Source organism: Bubalus bubalis, chromosome 21 (assembly GCF_019923935.1).
Source record: "Bubalus bubalis isolate 160015118507 breed Murrah chromosome 21, NDDB_SH_1, whole genome shotgun sequence".
Classification (NCBI taxonomy): domain Eukaryota; kingdom Metazoa; phylum Chordata; class Mammalia; order Artiodactyla; family Bovidae; genus Bubalus; species Bubalus bubalis.
In genome coordinates this window covers 53,381,949-53,402,113 of record NC_059177.1, presented here as the reverse complement: position 1 = coordinate 53,402,113, position 20,165 = coordinate 53,381,949, and the positions used below count along the sequence as shown (strand labels likewise).

Sequence of the window (20,165 nt, the reverse complement as noted above, 5' to 3'; positions counted from 1 at the left end):
AGCCAGACTCATCAAGAAACAAAGAAAGAAAAATAAATCAATAAAATTAGAAATGAAAATGGAGAAATCACAACACGGAATACAAAGGATCATAAGAGACTACTATCAGCAACTATATGCCAATAAAATGGACAACTTGGAATAAATGGACAAATCCTTAGAAAAGTACAACTTTCCAAAACTGAACTAGGAAGAAATAGAAAATCTTAACAGACCCATCACAAGCACAGAAATTGAAACTGTAATCAGAAATCTTCCAGCAAACAAAAGCCCAAGTCCAGACAGTTTCACAGCTGAATTCTACCAAAAATTTAGAGAAGAGCTAACACCTATCCTACTCAAATTCTTCCAGAAAACTGCACAGGAAGGTAAACTTCCAAACTCATTCTATGAGGCCACCATCACCCTAATACCAAAACCAGACAAAGATGCCACACACACACACACAAAAAAATACAGGCCAATATCACTGATGAACATAGATGCAAAAATCCTTAACAAAATTCTAGCAAACAGAATCCAACAACATATTAAAAAGATCATACATCATGATTTATCCCAGGGATGCAAGGATTCTTCAATATCCACAAATCAATTAATGTAATACACCACATTAACAAATTGAAAGATAAAAACCATATGATTATCTCAATAGATGCAGAGAAAGCCTTTGACAAAATTCAACATCCATTTATGATAAAAACTCTCCAGAAATCAGGAATAGAAGGAACATACCTCAACATAATAAAAGCTATATACAACAAACCCACAGCAAACATTATCCTCAATGGTGAAAAATTGAAAGCATTTCCCCTAAAGCCAGGAACAAGACAAGGGTGCCCACTCGGACCACTATTAGTTAACATAGTTTTGGAAGTTTTGGCCACAGCAATCAGAGCAGAAAAAGAAATAAAAGGAATCCAGACTGGAAGAGAAGTAAAACTATTTGCAGATGATATGATCCTCTACATAGAAAACCCTAAAGACTCCACCAGAAAATTACTAGAGCTAATCAATGAATATACTAAAGTTGCAGGATATAAAATCAACACACAAATCTCTTGCATTCCTATACACTAACAATGAGAAAACAGAAGGAGAAATTAAGGAAACAATTCCATTCAGCACTGCAATTAAAAGAATAACATACTTAGGAATATATCTACCTAAAGAAACAAAGGACCTATATATAGAAAACTATAAAACACTGATGAAAGAAATCAAAGAGGACACAAATAGAGAAATATACCATGTTCATGGGTTGGAAGAATCAATATAGTGAAAATGAGTATACTACCCAAAGCAATCTATAGATTCAATGCAATCCCTATCAAGCTACCAACGGTATTTTTCACAGAACCAGATCAAATAATTTCACAATTTGTATGGAAATACAAAAAAACGAAGATGGCGGAGGAATAGGATGGGCAGACCACTTTCTCCCACACAAATTCATCAAACGAACATTTAAACGCTGAGTAAATTCCACAAAACAACTTCTGAATGCCGGCAGAGGACATCAAGCACCCAGAAAAGCAGCCCATTGTCTTCGAAAGGAGGTAGGAAAAAACATAAAAGACAAAAAAAAGAGACAAAAGAGGTAGGGACAGAGCTCCATCCCGGGAAGGGCGTCTTAAAAAGAGAGAAGTTTCCAAACACCAGGAAACACTCTCACTGCTGAGTCTGTGGTGAGCTTTGGAAGCACAGAGGGCAACATAACAGGGAGGAAAAATAAATAAATAATTAAAACCCACAGATTACAAGCCCAATGGTAACTCCCCCAGTGGAGAAGCAGTGCAGACGCCTGCACCCGCCACTAGCAAGCAGGGGCTAGGCATGGAGGCGTGAGCTGCATTGCTTAGAGTAAGGACCAGGCCTGAATGCCCTGAGGGCAATCTGAGCGAACTAACTTGGGCAGCAAACCAGACTATGGGATAGCTACCACGCAAAAAGTCCTAACCTAAGATAGTGCCAGGCCTGCGCACAGAACAAAGGACTGAACAGAACTAGCCAGCTGCAGACCATTCCCCTCCGGTGACAGGCAGCCAGAGCCGGAAGGGGGCAATCGCAGCCCTAGAGAGACATTATCTACCAAACTGCAAGCAGGCTTCTTTGCTAACTAAGACTTCTTGGGGTTCTGGACAGTCAACATCCGCCTGAGAAGGTATGCCGGTTGTATACCCAGAAAACCAAGCAGCAGGGATGGGGGAGGTGATAAGTCACAGCGACTGCGCTAGCCAAACACCTCATCATCTGAGCTGCTTGGACCTGGGAAGGGCACAAAATGCAGGCCCAACCAAGTCTGCGCCTCTGAGGACTACCTGAGGGCCTGAACCTGAATGGCTTAGACCTGGGAGGTGCATGCAGCCCAGGGCCAGCCTCGGACAGTTCCCAGCGGAGCAAGCTAGAGCCTGAGCTGTGTGGGCAGGGAGGGCACATGCGCTGTGAGCAGCGGCAGGCCCACTGTGGCTGAGACACTGCGAGCACACGCCAGTGTTATTTGTTTGCAGTGTCCCTCTCTCCCCACAGCATGACTGAACAAGTGAGCCTAAAAAAAAAAAAAAAAAAAGTGTCCACCACTGCCCCCCTTGTGTCAGGGCAGAAATCAGACACTGAAGAGACCAGCAAACAGAAGAAGTTAAAACAGAAGGAACCACCTTGGAAGTGACAGGCGCAATAGATTAAAACCCTGTAGTTAGTACCGACTACATAGGAAGGGGCCTATAGATCTTGAGAAATATAAGCCAGACCAAGGAACTATCTGAAAATGAACTGACCCCACATTGCCCAAAACACCACCAGAAAGTCCTAGATATATTTTTACTATTTTTACGATCATTATTTTTTAATTTTTAAAAAAATTTTAAATCCTCTATTACTCCTTTAATTTTCATTTTTATAACCTATTACTTTGCAAAAAAAAAAAAAAGACCCTATTTTTTTTAAAGCAAACTTCATATATATATATATATATTTTGTAATTTTTGTGACTTTGTCTTGTGTTTTTTTCTTCTTTTCTTTAATATTGTATTTTTGAAAATCCAACCTCTACTCTAGATTTTTAATCTTTGCTTTTTGGTATTTGTTATCAATTTTGGACCTTTAAGAACCCAGTCCTCAGTACCCATTTTTACTTGGGAGCAAGATTACTGGCTTGACTGCTCTCTCTCACTTTGGACTCTCCTCTTTCTTCACCAGGTCGCCTCTGTCTCCTCCCTCCCCCTTCTCTTCCCTACCCAACTCTGTGAATCACCAGTGTGTTCTGGATGGTGGAGAACACTTAGGGAACTGATTACTGGCTGGATCTGTCTCTCTCCTTTTGATTTCCCCCTTTTTATCTTCCTGGTCACCTCTGTCTCCTTCCTCCCTCTTCTCTTCTCTGTATAACTCCATGAACATCGCTGAGCAGTTGAGACTCTGGAGCGCACATAAGGAAGTGATTACTGGCTAACTTGCTCTCTCATCTTTTGATTCCACCTCATCTCATTCAGGTCACCTCTAACTCCCTCCTCCCTCTTCTCTTCTCCATGTAACTCTGTGAATCTCTCTGGGTGTCCCTCACTGTGGAGAAACTTTTCATCTTTAACCTAGATGTTTTATCAACAGTGCTGTATAGAAGGTGAAGTCTTAAAAAAAAAAAAAAAAAAAAGAAGGTGAAGTCTTGAGACTACTGTAAAAATAAGACTGAAAACCAGAAGCAGGAGGCTTAAGTCCAAATCCTGAAAACACCAGAGAACTCCTGACTCCATGGAACATTAATCGACAGGAGCTCATCAAATGCCTCCATACCTACACTGAAACCAAGCACCACCCAAGAGCCAACAAGTTCTGGAGCAAGACATATCATGCAAATTCTCTAGCAACACAGGAACACAGCCCTGAGCTTCAATATACAGGCTGCCCAAAGTTACTCCAAAACCATTGACATCTCATAACTCATTACTGGACACTTCATTGCACTCCAGAGGGAAGAAATACAGCTCCACCCACCAGAACACTGACACAAGCTTCCCTAACCAAGAAACCTTGACAAGCCACCTGTACAACCCCACCCACAGCGAGGAACCTCCACAATAAAGAGAACTCCATAAACTGCCAGACAACAGAAAGACCACCCCAAACTCAGCAATATAAACAAGATGAAGAGACAGAGGAATACCCAGCAGGTAAAGGGACAGGATAAATGCCCACCAAACCAAACAAAAGAGGAAGAGATAGGGAACCTACCTGATAAAGAATTCAGAATAATGATAGTGAAAATGATTCAAAGTCTTGAAATCAAAATGGAATCACAGATAAATAACCTGGAGACAAGGATTGAGAAGATGCAAGAAAGGTTTAACAAGGACCTAGAAGAAATAAAAGAGTCAATATATAATGAATAATACAATAAATAAGATCAAAAACACTCTGGAGGCAACAAATAGTAGAATAACTGAGGCAGAAGATAGGATTAGTGAAGTAGAAGATAGAATGGTAGAAATAAATGAATCAGAGAGGAAAAAAGAAAAACTAATTAAAAGAATTGAGGACAATTTCAGAGACCTCCAGGATAATATTAAACACTCCAACATTCAAATCATAGGCGTCCCAGAAGAAGACAAAAAGAAAGACCATGAGAAAATACTTGAGGAGATAATAGTTGAAAACTTCCCTAAAATGGGGAAAGAAATAATCATCCAAGTCCAAGAAACCCAGAGAGTCCAAAACGGGATAACCCAAGGAGAAACACCCCAACACACATATTAATTAAATCAACAAAGATCAAACACAAAGAACAAATATTAAAAGCAGCAAGGGAAAAACAACAAATAACACATAAGGGGATTCCCATAAGGATAACAGCTGATCTTTCAATAGAAACTCTTCAGGCCAGGAGGGAGTGGCAGGACACCCTTAAAGTGATGAAAGAAAATAACCTACAGCCCAGATTACTGTACCCAGCAAGGATCTCATTCAAATATGAAGGAAAAATCAAAAGCTTTACAGACAAGCAACAGCTGAGAGAATTCAGCACTACCAAACCAGCTCTCCAACAAATGTTAAAGGATGTTCTCTAGACAGGAAACACAAAAAGGGTGTATAAACTCGAACCCAAAACAACAAAGTAAATGGCAACGGGATCATACTTATCAATAATTACCTTAAACATAAATGGGTTGAATGCCCCAACCAAAAGACAAAGACTGGCTGAATGGATACAAAAACAAGATCCCTATATATGTTGTCTACAAGAGACCCACCTCAGAACAAGGGACACATACAGACTGAAAGTGAAGGGCTGGAAAAAGATATTCCACACAAATAGAAACCAAAAGAAAGCAGGAGTAGCAATACTCACATCAGATAAAATAGACTTTAAAACAAAGGTGTGAAAAGAGACAAAGAAGGACACTACATAATGATCAAAGGATCAATCCAAGAAGAAGATATAACAATTATAAATATATATGCACCCAACATAGGAGCACCACAAAATGTAAGACAAATGCTAACAAGTATGAAAGGGGAAATTAACAATAACACAATAATAGTGGGAGACTTTAATACCCCACTAACACCTATGGATAGATCAACTAAACAGAAAATTAACAAGGAAACACAAACTTTAAATGATACGATAGACCAGTTAGACCTAATTGATATCTATAGGACATTTCACCCCAAAACAATGAATTTCACCCTTTTCTCAAGCGCACACGGAACCTTCTCCAGGATAGATCACATCCTGAGCCATAAATCTAGCCTTGGTAAATTCAAAAAAATTGAAATCATTCCAAGCATCTTTTCTGACCACAATGCAGTAAGATTAGATGTCAGTTACAGGAGAAAAACTATTAAAAATTCCAATATATGGAGGCTGAACAACACGCTGCTGAATAACCAACAAATCACAGAAGACATAAAAAAAGAAATAAAAATATGCATAGAAATGAATGAAAATGAAAACACAACAACACAAAACCTGTGGGACACTGTAAAATCAGTGATAAGGGGAAAGTTCATAGCAATACAGGCATACCTCAAAAACAAGAAAAAAGTCAAATAAATAATCTAACTCTACACCAAAAGCAACTATAAAAGGAAGAAATGAAGAACCCCAGGGTTACTAGAAGAAAAGAAATCTTAAAAATCAGGGCAGAAATAAATGCAAAAGAAACAAAAGAGACCATAGCAAAAATCAACAAAGCTAAAAGCTGGTTCTTTGAAAGGATAAATAAAATTTATAAACCATTAGCCAGACTCATCAAGAAACAAAGAAAGAAAAATCAAATCAATAAAATTAGAAATGAAAATGGAGAGATCACAACAGACAACACAGAAACACAAAGGATCATAAGAGACTACTCTCAGCAATTATATACCAATAAAATGGACAACGTGTAAGAAATGGACAAATTCTTAGAAAAGTATAACTTTCCAAAACTGAACCAGGAAGAAATAGAAAATCTTAACAGACCCATCACAAGCACAGAAATTGAAACTGTAATCAGAAATCTTCCAGCAAACAAAAGCCCAGGTCCAGATGGCTTCACAGCTGAATTCTACCAAAAATTTAGAGAAGAGCTAACACTTATCCTACTCAAACTTTTCCAGAAAACTGCACAGGAAGGTAAACTTCCAAACTCATTCTATGAGGCCACCATCACCCTAATACCAAAACCTGACAAAGATGCCACAAAAAAGAAAACTACAGGCCAATATCACTGATGATCAGATCAGATGAGTTGCTCAGTCGTGTCCAACTCTGCAACCCCATGAATCACAGCACACCAGGCCTCCCTGTCCATCACCATCTCCCGGAGTTCACTGAGACTCATGTCCCTCGAGTCAGTGATGCCATCCAGCCATCTCATCCTCTGTCGTCCCCTTCACCTCTTGCCCCCAATCCCTCCCAGCATCAGAGTCTTTTCCACTGAGTCAACTCTTGATGAACTTAGATGCAAAAATCCTTAACAAAATTCTAGCAATCAGAATCCAACAATACATTAAAAAGATCATACACCATGACCAAGTGGGCTTTATCCCAGGGATGCAAGGATTCTTCAATATCCACAAATCAATCAATGTAATACACCACATTAACAAACTGAAAAATAAAAGCCATATGATTATGTCAATAGATGCAGAGAAAGCCTTTGACAAAATTCAACATCCATTTATGATAAAAACTCTCCAGAAAGAAGGAATAGAAGGAACATCAGTTCAGTTCAGTTACTCGGTCGTGTCCGACTCTTTGTGACCCCATGAATCGCAGCACACCAAGCCTCCCTGTCCATCACCAACTCCTGGAGTTCACTCAGACTCACATCCGTCGAGTCAGTGATGCCATCCAGCCATCTCATCGTCTGTCGTCCCCTTCTCCTCCTGCCCCCAATCCCTCCCAGCATCAGAGTCTTTTCCAATGAGTCAACTCTTCGCATGAGGTGACCAAAGTACTGGAGTTTCAGCTTTAGCATCAGTCCTTCCAAAGAAATCCCAGGGCTGATCTCCTTCAGAATGGACTGGTTGGATCTCCTAACAGTCCAAGGGACTCTCAAGAGTCTTCTCCAACACCACAGTTCAAAAGCATCAATTCTTCGGCGCTCAGCCTTCTTCACAGTCCAACTCTCACATCCATACATGACCATTGGAAAAACCATAACCTTGACTAGACGGACCTTTGTTGGCAAAATAATGTCTCTGCTTTTCAATATGCTATCTCCTCAACATAATAAAAGCTATATGTGACAAACCCACAGCAAACATTATCCTCAATGGTGAAAAATTGAAAGCATTTCCCCTAAAGCCAGGAACAAGACAAGGGTGCCCACTGCTACTTTCACCACTAGTATTCAACATAGTTTTGGAAGTTTTGGCCACAGCAATCAGAGCAGAAAAAGAAATAAAAGGAATCCAGATTGGAAAAGAAGAAGTAAAACTCTCACTGTTTGCAGATGACATGATCTTCTACATAGAAAACCCTAAACACTCCACCAGAAAATTACTAGAGCTAATCAATGAATATGGTAAAGTTGCAGGATATAAAATCAACACACAGAAATCCCTTGCATTCCTATACATTAATAATGAGAAAACAGAAAGAGAAATTAAGGAAACAATTCCATTCACCATTGCAACAAAAAGAATAAAATACTTAGAGATATATCTACCTAAAGAAACTAAAATGATAGGATACTGAAAGAGGAACTCCCCAGGTCAGTAGGGGCCCAATATGCTACTGGAGATCAGTGGAGAAATAACTCCATAAAGAATGAAGGGATGGAGCCAAAGCAAAAACAATACCCAGTTGTGGATGTGACTGGTGATAGAAGCAAGGTCCAATGCTGTAAAGAGCAATATTGCATAGGAACCTGGAATGTCAGGTCCATGATTCAAGGCAAATTGGAAGTAGTCAAATAAGAGGTGGCAAGAGTGAATGTCAACATTCTATGAATCAGCGAACTAAAATGGACTGGAATGGGTGAATTTAACTCAGATGACCATTATATCTACTACTGTGGGCAGGAATCCCTCAGAATAAATGAAGTAGCCATCATGGTCAACAAGAGAGTCTGAAATGCAGTACTTGGATGCAATCTCAAAAATGACAGAATGATCCCTGTTCGTTTCCAAGGTAAACCATTTAATATCACAGTAATCCAAGTCTATGCCCCAACCAGTAATGCTGAAGAAGCTGAAGTTGAACGGTTCTATGAAGACCTACAAGACCTTTTAGAACTAACACCCAAAAAAGATGTCCTTTTCATTATACGGGACTGGAATGCAAAAGTAGGAAGTCAAGAAACACCTGGAGTAACAGGCAAATTTGGCCTTGGAATACAGAATGAAGCAGGGCAAAGGCCAATAGAGTTTTGCCAAGAAAATGCACTGGTCATAGCAAACACTATTCCAACAACACAAGAGAAGACTTTACACATGGACATCACCAGATGGTCAACACCGAAATCAGACTGATTATATTCTTTGCAGCCAAAAATGGACAAGCTCTATACAGTCAGCAAAAACAAGACCAGGAGCTGACTGTGGCTCAGATCATGAACTCCTTATTGCCAAATTCAGACTTAAATTGAAGAAAGTAGGGAAAACCACTAGACCATTCAGGTATGACCTAAATCAAATCCCTTATGATTATACAGTGGAAGTAAGAAATAAATTTAAGGGACTAGATCTGATAGAGTGCCTGATGAACTATGGACGGAGGTTCATGACATTGTACAGGAGACAGGGATCAAGACCATCTCCATGGAAAAGACATGCAAAATAGCAAAATGGCTGTCTGAGGAGGCCTTACAAATAGCTGTGAAAAGAAGAGAAGCGAAAAGCAAAGGAGAAAAGGAAAGATATAAGCATCTGAATGTCGAGTTCCAAGGAATAGCAAGAAGAGTTAAGAAAGCCTTCCTCAGCGATCAATGCAAAGAAACAGAAGAAAACAACAGAATGGGAAAGACTAGGGATCTCTTCAAGAAAATTAGAGGTACCAAGCGAACATTTCGTGCAAAGATGGACTCAATAAAGGACAGAAATGGTATGGACCTAACAGAAGCAGTAGATATTAAGAAGAGGTGGCAGGAATACACAGAAGAACTGTACAAAAAAGATCTTCATGACCCAGATAGTCACGATGGTGTGATCACTCACCTAGAGCCAGACATCCTGGAATGTGAAGTCAAGTGGGCCTTAGAAAGCATCACTATGAACAAAGCTAGTGGAGGTGATGGAATTCCAGTTGAGCTATTTCAAATCCTGAAAGATGATGCTGTGAAAGCACTGTACTCAATATGCCAGCAAATTTGGAAAACTTAACAGTGGCCACAGGACTGGAAAAGGTCAGTTTTCATTCCAATCCCAAAGGAAGGCAATGCCAAAGAATGCTCAAACTACTGCACAATTGCACGCATCTCACACACTAGTAAAGTAATGCTCAAAATCCTCCAAGCGAGGCTTCAGCAATACATGAACTATGAACTTCCAGATGTTCAAGCTGGTTTCAGAAAAGGCAGAGGATCCAGAGATCAAATTGCCAACATCTGCTGGATCATCGAAAAAGCAAGAGTGTTCCAGAAAAACATCTATTTCTGCTTTATTGACTATGCCAAAGCCTTTGACTGTGTGGATCACAATAAACTGTGGAGAATTCTGAAAGAGATGGGAATACCAGACCCCTGACCTGCCTCTTGAGAAACCTGTATGCAGGTCAGGAAGCAACAGTTAGAACTGGACATGGAACAACAGACTGGTTCCAAATAGGCAAAGGAGTACATCAAGGCTGTATATTGTCACCCTGCTTATTTAACTTATATGCAGAGTACATCATGAGAAACGCTGGGCTGGAAGAAGCACAAGCTGGAATCAAGATTGCCGGGAGAAATATCAATAACCTCAGATATGCAGACGACACCACCCTTATGGCAGAAAGTGAAGAGGAACTAAAAAGCCTCTTGATGAAAGTGGAGAATGAAAAAGTTGGCTTAAAACTCAACATTCAGAAAACGAAGATCATGGCATCTGGTCCCATCACATCATGGGAAATAGATAGGGAAACAGTGGAAACAGTGTCAGACTTTATGTTTTTGGGCTCCAAAATCACTACAGATGGTGACTGCAGCCATGAAATTACAAGACACTTACTCCTTAGAAGGAAGGTTATGACCAATCTAGATAGCATATTGAAAAGCAGAGACACTACTTTGCCAACAAAGGTCCGTCTAGTCAAGGCTATGGTTTTTCCAGTGGTCATGTATGGATGTGAGAGTTGGACTGTGAAGAAAGCTGAGCACTGAAGAATTGATGCTTTTGAACTGTGGTGTTGGAGAAGACTCTTGAGAGTCCCTTGGACTGCAAGGAGATCCAACCAGTCCATTCTGAACGAGATCAGCCCCTGGATTTCTTTGGAAGGACTGATGCCAAAGCTGAAACTCCAGTACTTTGGCCACCTCATGCGAAGACTTGACTCATTGGAAAAGACTCTGATGCTGGGAGGGATTGGGGGCAGGAGGAGAAGGGGACGACAGAGGATGAGATGGCTGGATGGCATCACTGACTCGACGGACGTGAGTCTGAGTGAACTCTGGGAGTTGGTGATGGACAGGGAGGCCTGGTGTGCTGCAATTCATGGGGTCGCAAAGAGGCGGACACGACTGAGGGAGTGAACTGAACTGAAAGAAACTGAAGACCTATATATAGAAAACTATAAAACACTGGTGAAAGAAATCAAAGAGGACACTAATAGAGAAACATACCATGTTCATGGATTGGAAGAATCAATATAGTAAAAATGAGTATATTACCCAAAGCAATCTATAGATTCAATGCAATCCCTATCAAGCTACCAATGGTATTTTTCACAGAGCTAGGAGAAATAATTTCACAATTTTTATGGAAATACAAAAAACCTCGAATAGCCAAAGCAATCTTGAGAAAGAAGAATGAGAGAGGGAGAGGATGGGATGATTTGGGAGAATGGCATTGAAACGCATATAATATCATATAAAAAACTAATCTCCAGTCCAGGTTCGATGCAGGATACAGGATGCTTGGGGCTGGCGCACTGGGATGACCCAGAGGGATGGTACAGGGAGGGAGGTGAGAGGGGGATTCAGGATGGGGAACACATGTACACCCCTGGTGGATTCATGTTGATGTATGGCAAAACCAATACAATATTGTAAAGTAATTAGCCTCCAGTTAAAATAAATAAATTTAAATTTTACTAAATAAATAAATAGAAAAAAGAAGGTGGAAAAAAAAAACAAACACCTCAAATAGCCAAAGCAGTCTTGAGAAAGAAGAATGCAACTGGAGGAATCAACCTGCCTGACTTCAGGCTATACTACAAAGCCACAGTCATCAGGACAGTATGGTACCAGCACAAAGACAGAAATATGGATCAATGGAACAAAATAGAAAGCCCAGAGATAAATCCATGCACCTATGGACACCTTATCTTTGACAAAGGAAGCAAGAATATACAATGGATTAAAGACAATCTCTTTAACAAGTGGTGCTGGGAAAACTGGTCAACCACTTGTAAAAGAATGAAACTAGAACACTTTCTAACACCATTCATAAAAATAAACTCAAAATGGATTAAAGATGTAAACAAAAGACCAGAAACTATAAAACTCCTAGAGGAAAACATAGGCAAAAAACTCTCCAACATAAATCACAGCAGAATCCTCTATGACCCACCTCCCAGAATATTGGAAATAAAAGCAAAAATAAACAAATGGGACCTAATTAAAATTAAAAGCTTCTGCACAACAAAGGAAACTATAAGCAAGGTGAAAAGACAGCCTTCAGAATGGGAGAAAATAATAGCAAATGAAGCAACTGACAATTAATCTCAAAAATATACAAGCAACTCCTGCAGCTCAATTCCAGAAAAATAAACAACCCAATCAAAAAATGGGCCAAAGAACTAAATAGACATTTCTCCAAAGAAGACATACAGATGGCTAACAAACACATGAAAAGATGCTCAACATCACTCATTATCAGAGAAATGCAAATCAAAACCACAATGAGGTACCATTTCATTCCAGTCAGAATGGCTGCGATCCAAAAGTCTACAAGCAATAAATGCTGGAGAGGGTGTGGAGAAAAGGGAACCCTCTTACACTGTCGGTGGGAATGCAAACTAGTACAGCCACTATGGAGAACAGTGTGGAAATTCCTTAAAAAACTGGAAATAGAACTGCCATACGACCCAGCAATCCCACTGCTGGGCATATACACTGAGGAAACCAGAAGTGAAAGAGACACGTGTACCCCAATGTTCATCGCAGCACTGTTTATAATAGCCAGGACATGGAAGCAACCTAGATGTCCATCAGTAGATGAATGGATAAGAAAGCTGTGGTACATATACACAATGGAATATTACTCAGCCATTAAAAAGAATACATTTTAATCAGTTCTAATGAGGTGGATGAAACTGGAGCCTATTATACAGAGTGAGGTAAGCCAGAGAGAAAAACACCAATACAGTATACAATGCATATATATGGAATTTAAAAAGATGGTAATGATAACAGTGTATGTGAGACAGCAAAAGAGACACAGAGGTATAGAACAGTCTTTTGGACTCTGTGGGAGACGGAGAGGGTGGGATGATTTGGGAGAATAGCATTGAAACACATATAATATCATATAAGAAACTAAACGCCAGTCCAGGTTCAATGCAGGATACAGGATGCTTGGGGCTGGCGCACTGGGATGACCCAGAGGGATGGTACAGGGAGGGAGGTGGGAGGGGGATTCAGGATGGGGAACACATGTACACCCCTGGTGGATTCATGTTGATGTACGGCAAAACCAATACAATATGGTAAAGTAATTAGCCTCCAATTAAAATGAATAAATTTAAATTTTAAAAAATAAATAAATTTAAAAAAGAAAAAAGAAGGTAAAAAAAAAAAACAAAAAACACCTCAAATAGCCAAAGCAGTCTTGAGAAAGAAGAATGGAACTGGAGGAATCAACCTGCCTGACTTCAGGCTATACTACAAAGCCACAGTCATCAGGACAGTATGGTACTGGCACAAAGACAGAAATATGGATCAATGGAACAAAATAGAAAGCCCAGAGATAAATCCATGCACCTATGGACACCTTATCTTTGACAAAGGAAGCAAGAATATACAATGGATTAAAGACAATCTCTTTAACAAGTGGTGCTGGGAAAACTGGTCAACCACTTGTAAAAGAATGAAACTAGAACACATTCTAACACCATACACAAAAATAAATTCAAAATGGATTAAAGATGTAAACGTAAGACCAGAAACTATAAAACTCCTAGAGGAAAACATAGGCAAAACACTCTCCAACATAAATCACAGTAGGATCCTCTATGACCCACCTCCCAGAATATTGGAAATAAAAGCAAAAATAAACAAATGGGACCTAATTAAACTTAAAAGGTTTTGCACAACAAAGGAAACTGTAAGCAAGGTGAAAAGACAGCCTTCAGAATGGGAGAAAATAATAGCAAATGAAGCAACTGACAAAGAACCAATCTCAAAAATATACAAGCAACTCCTGCAGCTCAATTCCAGAAAAATAAACAACCCAATCAAAAAATGGGCCAAAGAACTAAATAGACATTTCTCCAAAGAAGACATACAGATGGCTAACAAACACATGAAAAGATGCTCAACATCACTCATTATCAGAGAAATGCAAATCGAAACCACAATGAGGTACCATTTCATTCCAGTCAGAATGGCTACTATCAAAAAGTCTACAAATAGTAAATGCTGGAGAGGGTGTGGAGAAAAGGGCCCTCTTACACTGTCGGTGGGAATGCAAACTAGTACAGCCACTGTGGAGAACAGTGTGGAAATTCCTTAAAAAACTGGAAATAGAACTGCCATACGACCCAGCAATCCCACTGCTGGGCATATACACTGAGGAAACCAGAAGTGAAAGAGACACGTGTACCCCAATGTTCATTGCAGCACTGTTTATAATAGCCAGGACATGGAAGCAACCTAGATGCCCATCAGCAGACAAATGGATAAGAAAGCTGTGGTACATATACACAATGGAGTATTACGCAGCCATTAAAAAGAATACATTGTAATCAGTTCTAATGAGGTGGATGAAACTGGAGCCTATTATACAGAGTGAAGTAAGCCAGAAAGAAAAACATCAGTACAGTATCAGTTCAGTTCAGTTCAGTCGCTCAGTCGTGTCCAACTCCTTGCGACCCCATGAATCGCAGCACGTCAGGCCTCCCTGTCCATCACCAACTCCTGGAGTTCACTCAGACTCACGTCCGTCGAGTCAGTGATGGCCATCCAGCCATCTCATCCTCCGTCGTCCCCTTCTCCTGCCCCCAATCCCTCCCAGCATCAGAGTCTTTTCCAATGAGTCAACTCTTCGCATGAGGTGGCCAAAGGACTGGAGTTTTAGCTTTAGCATCATTCCTTCCAAAGAAACCCAGGGCTGATCTCATTCAGAATGGACTGGTTGGATCTCCTTGCAGTCCAAGGGACTCTCAAGAGTCTTCTCCAACACCACAGTTCAAAATGGGCCAAAGAACTAAATAGATTCAATTCTTCAGCGCTCAGCTTTTTTCATAGTCCAACTCTCACATCCATACATGACCACAGGAAAAACCATAGCCAATGCATATATATGGAATTCAGAAAGATAGTAATGATAACCCTATATGCAAGACAGCAAAAGAGACACAGATGTATAGAATGGTCTTTTGGACTCTGTGGGAGATGGTGAGGGCGGGATGATATCAGAGAATGGCATTGAAACATGTATGTTATCATATGTGAAACAGATCGCCAGTCCTGGTTCGATGCATGAGACAGGGTGCTCAGGGCTGGTGTACTGGGATGACCCAGAGGAATGGGATGGGGAGGGAGGTGGGAGTGGAGTTCAGCATGGGGAACACGTGTACACCCGAGGCTGATTCATGTCAGTGTATGGCAAAACCACTACAATATTGTAAAGTAATTAGCCTCCAATTAAAATGAATAAATTTAAATAAATAAATAAATTTTAAAAATGGATATCAATGTAGTTGTTTACAAAATAGCAACAGACTCTTAGATTTACAAAGAAACTTATGGTTACCACAGAGGAAAAGCCAGGTCAGGGAAGTATAAATTTTGAAGTTGGAATTAATACATACACACTAATATATATATAAAATAGGTATCAATTATACCTACTCTATAACACAGGAAATTGTACTCTACAGTCTTTAATAACCTATATGGGAAAAGAATCTGAAAAATAATAGATATACTTTTATGTATAACTGTTTGAAGTTGATGGATACCCAAAACAAACACAATAGCGTGAATCAACTGTACTCATTATAAAATAAAATTATATTAATAATAATTTACAAAATAATATGACTAAAAGGAACTTTTCTATGAAAGAAGAAAGCCACAAACATTGAGAATATTCTTGTGATTGCATGGAGGGTGGTGCTGAGGAAGGTTGAATTGAGAGTTAGAACCTGGAGATGAAAACTTACACACACACACACTTCTATTGATATATTGGATAAACAAGGTAATACTTATAGCACAAGGAACTGTATTAAATAATCTATACAAACCCTTAATGCAAAAGTATATGAAGAAAAATTTATGTGTAACTGAATCACTGTGATGTTTATAAGAAAATAACAGATTTTAAATCAAGCAGAGTTCAATTTTTTTTTTAATATTTTTAAAAATAGAGGTCCCAGCATAGTGATTTAATTCTGTAAAATGTATTCAAGAGCGATTTTTGCAGCAGAAGTTTTTTGAAAAACCCTAATATTTATCCGTGGGGAAGGTCACAGAGAATTCTCTGGGGGTCCAGCTGGGGACCCCAGGCTTCCAGTGCCGGTGGCTCAGGTTCAGTCAAGTGTGGGATATTTATGATAGAACAAAATGTCACTCTTACAGTGAATGAATGGAAGTCCATATGTATCCCCATAGAACAATCTCAAATAAAATGCTGAATGAGAAAGGTCTCTCTCAGGACCATTTATTTCCACTTAAAAACTGCCAAGAAAAACAACAACATTACCCATGATATATATGGGAAATAAAGTCATCAGAACGAAGGTTCTGGGCTCTGGGAGTAGGATAGATTTTTCGGGAGAGTAACAAAGAGAATTCTACCTTTGTCCCTAAAATGTTCTTTCCTTTTACATAAAAAAGAAAATCTGAGCCCCAAATTGACAAAATGTTTAAATTTTTCATTCTGAGAGGTGGACAGGTGGGAGTTTGTTTAATTACTCTTCATCCTTTCTTCTATTTTTAAATTTTGAAAAGAGCCAAGTTAAAGAAGCAAAGGACACAGGGGTCCCAAAGGAGCTGTGTAGTGACTGGGATGCCCGTGCAGCACCGGGAGAATGGTGGGCAGGGCGCTCGTCCTCTAAGAGGTGCAGGGAAGACAATTCAGAGTTTTCCCTGATTTTCACGGGGTGTGTGTACCCCTCAAGTCGCTCTTTCTCATGGGCAGGGTCAAAGGCCCCTGTGAAGCGTGTGGGTGAAACAAGTCAAGATTTTGCCAGCAGCTTACCGTCTCCAGCTCCGTTTCCAAGCTGCAGTTTTTAATCTGTGGGAACACCTCACTGTACTTGCTGGGGTACGCAGACGCCAGGTAATCTTTCACTTGCTCCAGGTTGTTGGCTGTCAAAAAGCCATCTTCAAGGTCGAAAGAATTGGTCAGCAGCAGAATCACCCTGCAGAGCACAGCAGTTGGTTATAAAGGTGGCTGTCGCCAAACGCTCTCCCACCTAGGGAATGTGTTGACTGGTGAGCTTTTAAAGGACAGGGTGATTGTAAATGACTTTGAAGGAGCCTCAGATAGAAACAGTGATGACCAAAGGAACCAAACCCACATGGCTGGGTGGGCTATTTTAACCTCAGGATCAGCGTTGTCAGAGAACCTCCAGCGACGATGGGCAAGTTCTACATCAGTGCTTTCCAACCTTGTACCCACTCGCCACATGTGGCCACTGAGTACTCGAATGAGGCTAGAGCCACTGACAGGCTGATTTCAACTACCTTACACCAAGATGGAGACCAATCTTAAATCAAGAATGGATGCTTTTGAACTGTGGTGCTGGAGAAGGTTCTTGAGAGTGCCTTGGACAGCAAAAGATTAAACCAGTCAATCCTAAAAGGACATCGACCCTGAATATTCATTGGAAGGACTGATGCTGAAGCTCTAATACTCTCGCCACCTGATGCGAAGAGCTGACTCACTGGAAAAGACCCTGATGCTGGGCAAGATTGAAGGCAGGAGAAGGGGGTGACAGAGGATGAGATGTTTGGATGGCATCACTGACTCAATGGACATGAGTTTGAGCAAACTCTGGGAGACAGTGAACGACAGGGAAGCCTGGTGTGCTGCAGTCCATGGGGTGGCAAAGTCAGACAAGACTTAGCCACTGAACGACAATAACAGAACAAAACTTTAGCTAATGTTAAATCAATTTACATTTAAATTTGTAAATAGCCCATTGTGGCTAGGGATTGCTGTACTGGACAGCATACCTTCTGGATGATGTTTCTTGTTTTGGGTAAGGGGGCGCCAGAAAGATTCTGCAAGCTCCACGGCTCAGCTGGGGAGCTCTTGGTTACCTCTGAGGCGGGGGAGATGGGGCAGAAGAAGCTAGTTTCTCATGTGTTGAATGCCCTTTGGTGCTAAGTGCTCTGAATACACAAAACTGCCTTCATCCCCTCAGGCAGACGCTGGTGGTTCTGATTTGAACCCTGGATCGAGGGGGGCAAAGACAGTGCCCTTTGCCCCAAGGGGTATCAAAATACCCCTTGATTTCTGGGCTCTGCCTCTTCTCAGAGGCCCTTCAGCTCAGGCCTTTGCAGGCTCACTGCCCCCCTTGAGGCCTGGGGCTCACCAGGTGGCCCAGGCTTACTTGTTCAAGCAGCTCTCGTAGTTGAAGGTGGCCTTGAAGCCATAGATGGAGAAGGTGACGATGCTGGCAAAGATGGAGGTGGAGCTGTTGATGATGGACACGATGATGGCGTGCTTCTGGCAGTTGTTGGAGGGCTCGTTGTAGCTGGCAAAGGCGATGAGGCTGCCAAACCCCAGGCCGAGTGAGAAGAAGATCTGGGTGGCTGCGTTGATCCAGGCCTTGGGGTTGGCCAACTGCTCCATCTGTGGGGAGTGATTGGGGGGGGAAAGCCAGTGGGGACAGGGTGGGTGAACCCCAGGTGGGAACCCCAGGGTCTCAGACCAGCAGGGGGTAGGGGCCCAGAGAGGGGAAGGAACTGGCCTGCGGCACACAGCCAGCCAGGGCAGACCTGAGGCTCGAACCTGGCAGGGCCAGGTTCTCAGCAGATAAAACACATCCTCATGTCACAGCCTCCACTGCCTCTTACCCAGAGGAGACGGTGTCAGATAAAATAGTTCTCAAAGGAATTGAGCCCCTGATCCATGACCCATGCACTGCATGGGTCTTGGCCTCCAGAAATGGAGGTGCTGGTGCCCAAGGCTGACTTGTGCCCCGGCACTGACGTTAGGGGCAATGCTGCTCCAGTCACTGTTTCCAGGGACCAGACTTGCTAAATGACTGTCCCATCCCAAAGGCAACAGGGGCTCTCTCGATGAGCATCAGCTATGGGGTGCCTGGGGCAGGATCACAGGGGGCCCTGCCGTGTGTGGGTTCACCCCATAGGGAAAGGGGTGCCTAGAAGTGCAAGCAGGAGGGTGAGCTGACTGCAGGGATGCTCCTGGTGAACAACTTGGTCCGCAGCTGGAGTGTAGGGTTTGGGGTGAGACTGGGGCAAAGGCCCAATGTGAGGCTGGGGCAGCAGAGGTTGGGGGCAGTGAGGATGAGCATGAAGGTGGACCACAGGGTCACGCCCCAGCATTCACAGGCGTGGGGGCTCCCTGGCTGAGGACAGGGAAGCCACGACCCTCACTGCCTGGTGGGCTCACGACTGCTCCACTCCCGCTTGGTCTCCCCCTTCCACCCATCCTGGAAGGTGGGGGAATGAATGGGGGTACCCTTGGGGCCCCTCCCCTCCAGCCCATACCTTGGGAGTGAACATGTATGCCAGGCCATTGGTGGCTCCATGGAGCGTGAGGCCCCTGACCAGGTAGATGATGAGCACACAGTAGGGCAGCAATGCAGTGAAGTATACCACCTGTGGGCCCCAGAGCACAGAGTCAGCTCCCTGGAGAAGCGGGGACTACAGGGCCCTTAGGCCCAAGGAAGGCAGACCCGCCATCCCCACAGAACGCCACAGCGCCATCTTGGCTGTTTGGGTGACCGACAGCTGGGAAGGTATTGTGGTTCTTGGTCAGACACGGGTTCTGAGTTTGGGGAACTGGGTGGTGGACATGGATGCCCACGCATGTGACCCCCAGGAAATCTCCTGTTCAGTGGAGAAGAGGAACAGGTCCTGGAAAGCTCTGTCCTCCAGCCTCCCTGCAACTCAACCTTATTCCAGAAAGGACTCGAGGCTGCCCACAGGAATACATCATGAGATATCCGTGTAAAAAGAAAATGTGGGCAACAGGAAGGTGCACCCCGAGGAAAAGGCGGCTCACAGATAGAGGTGAGGTGCCACCCAGATTCTGAGCCAGGCTGATCTGAGCTTCCTCATGGCCCAAGCAGAGCAGGAAGCAGTCACACAGGATTTATATCGTCTCTGAAAGGAAAAAAA

The 20,165-nt window shown here is 42.0% G+C and overlaps 1 protein-coding gene across 6 annotated transcripts in view; it reads right to left on the bottom strand.

Moving 5' to 3' along the window:
• Positions 1 to 20,165, bottom strand: part of SLC6A20 (solute carrier family 6 member 20) — a 62,259-nt gene that overhangs the window by 19,910 nt on the left and 22,184 nt on the right. For 5 of the 6 annotated variants that reach the window (XM_006077503.4, XM_044933877.2, XM_044933878.2 and 2 more), the window contains exons 5-7: positions 19,533 to 19,643; positions 18,410 to 18,651; positions 17,050 to 17,212 (exon numbers count right to left, since the gene is read on the bottom strand). In XM_006077503.4, the coding sequence (XP_006077565.3) occupies positions 17,050 to 17,212; positions 18,410 to 18,651; positions 19,533 to 19,643 (516 nt within the window). The remainder of the gene's footprint in view (positions 1 to 17,049; positions 17,213 to 18,409; positions 18,652 to 19,532; positions 19,644 to 20,165) is intronic. The other variant, XM_044933876.2, reaches the window with a different exon arrangement.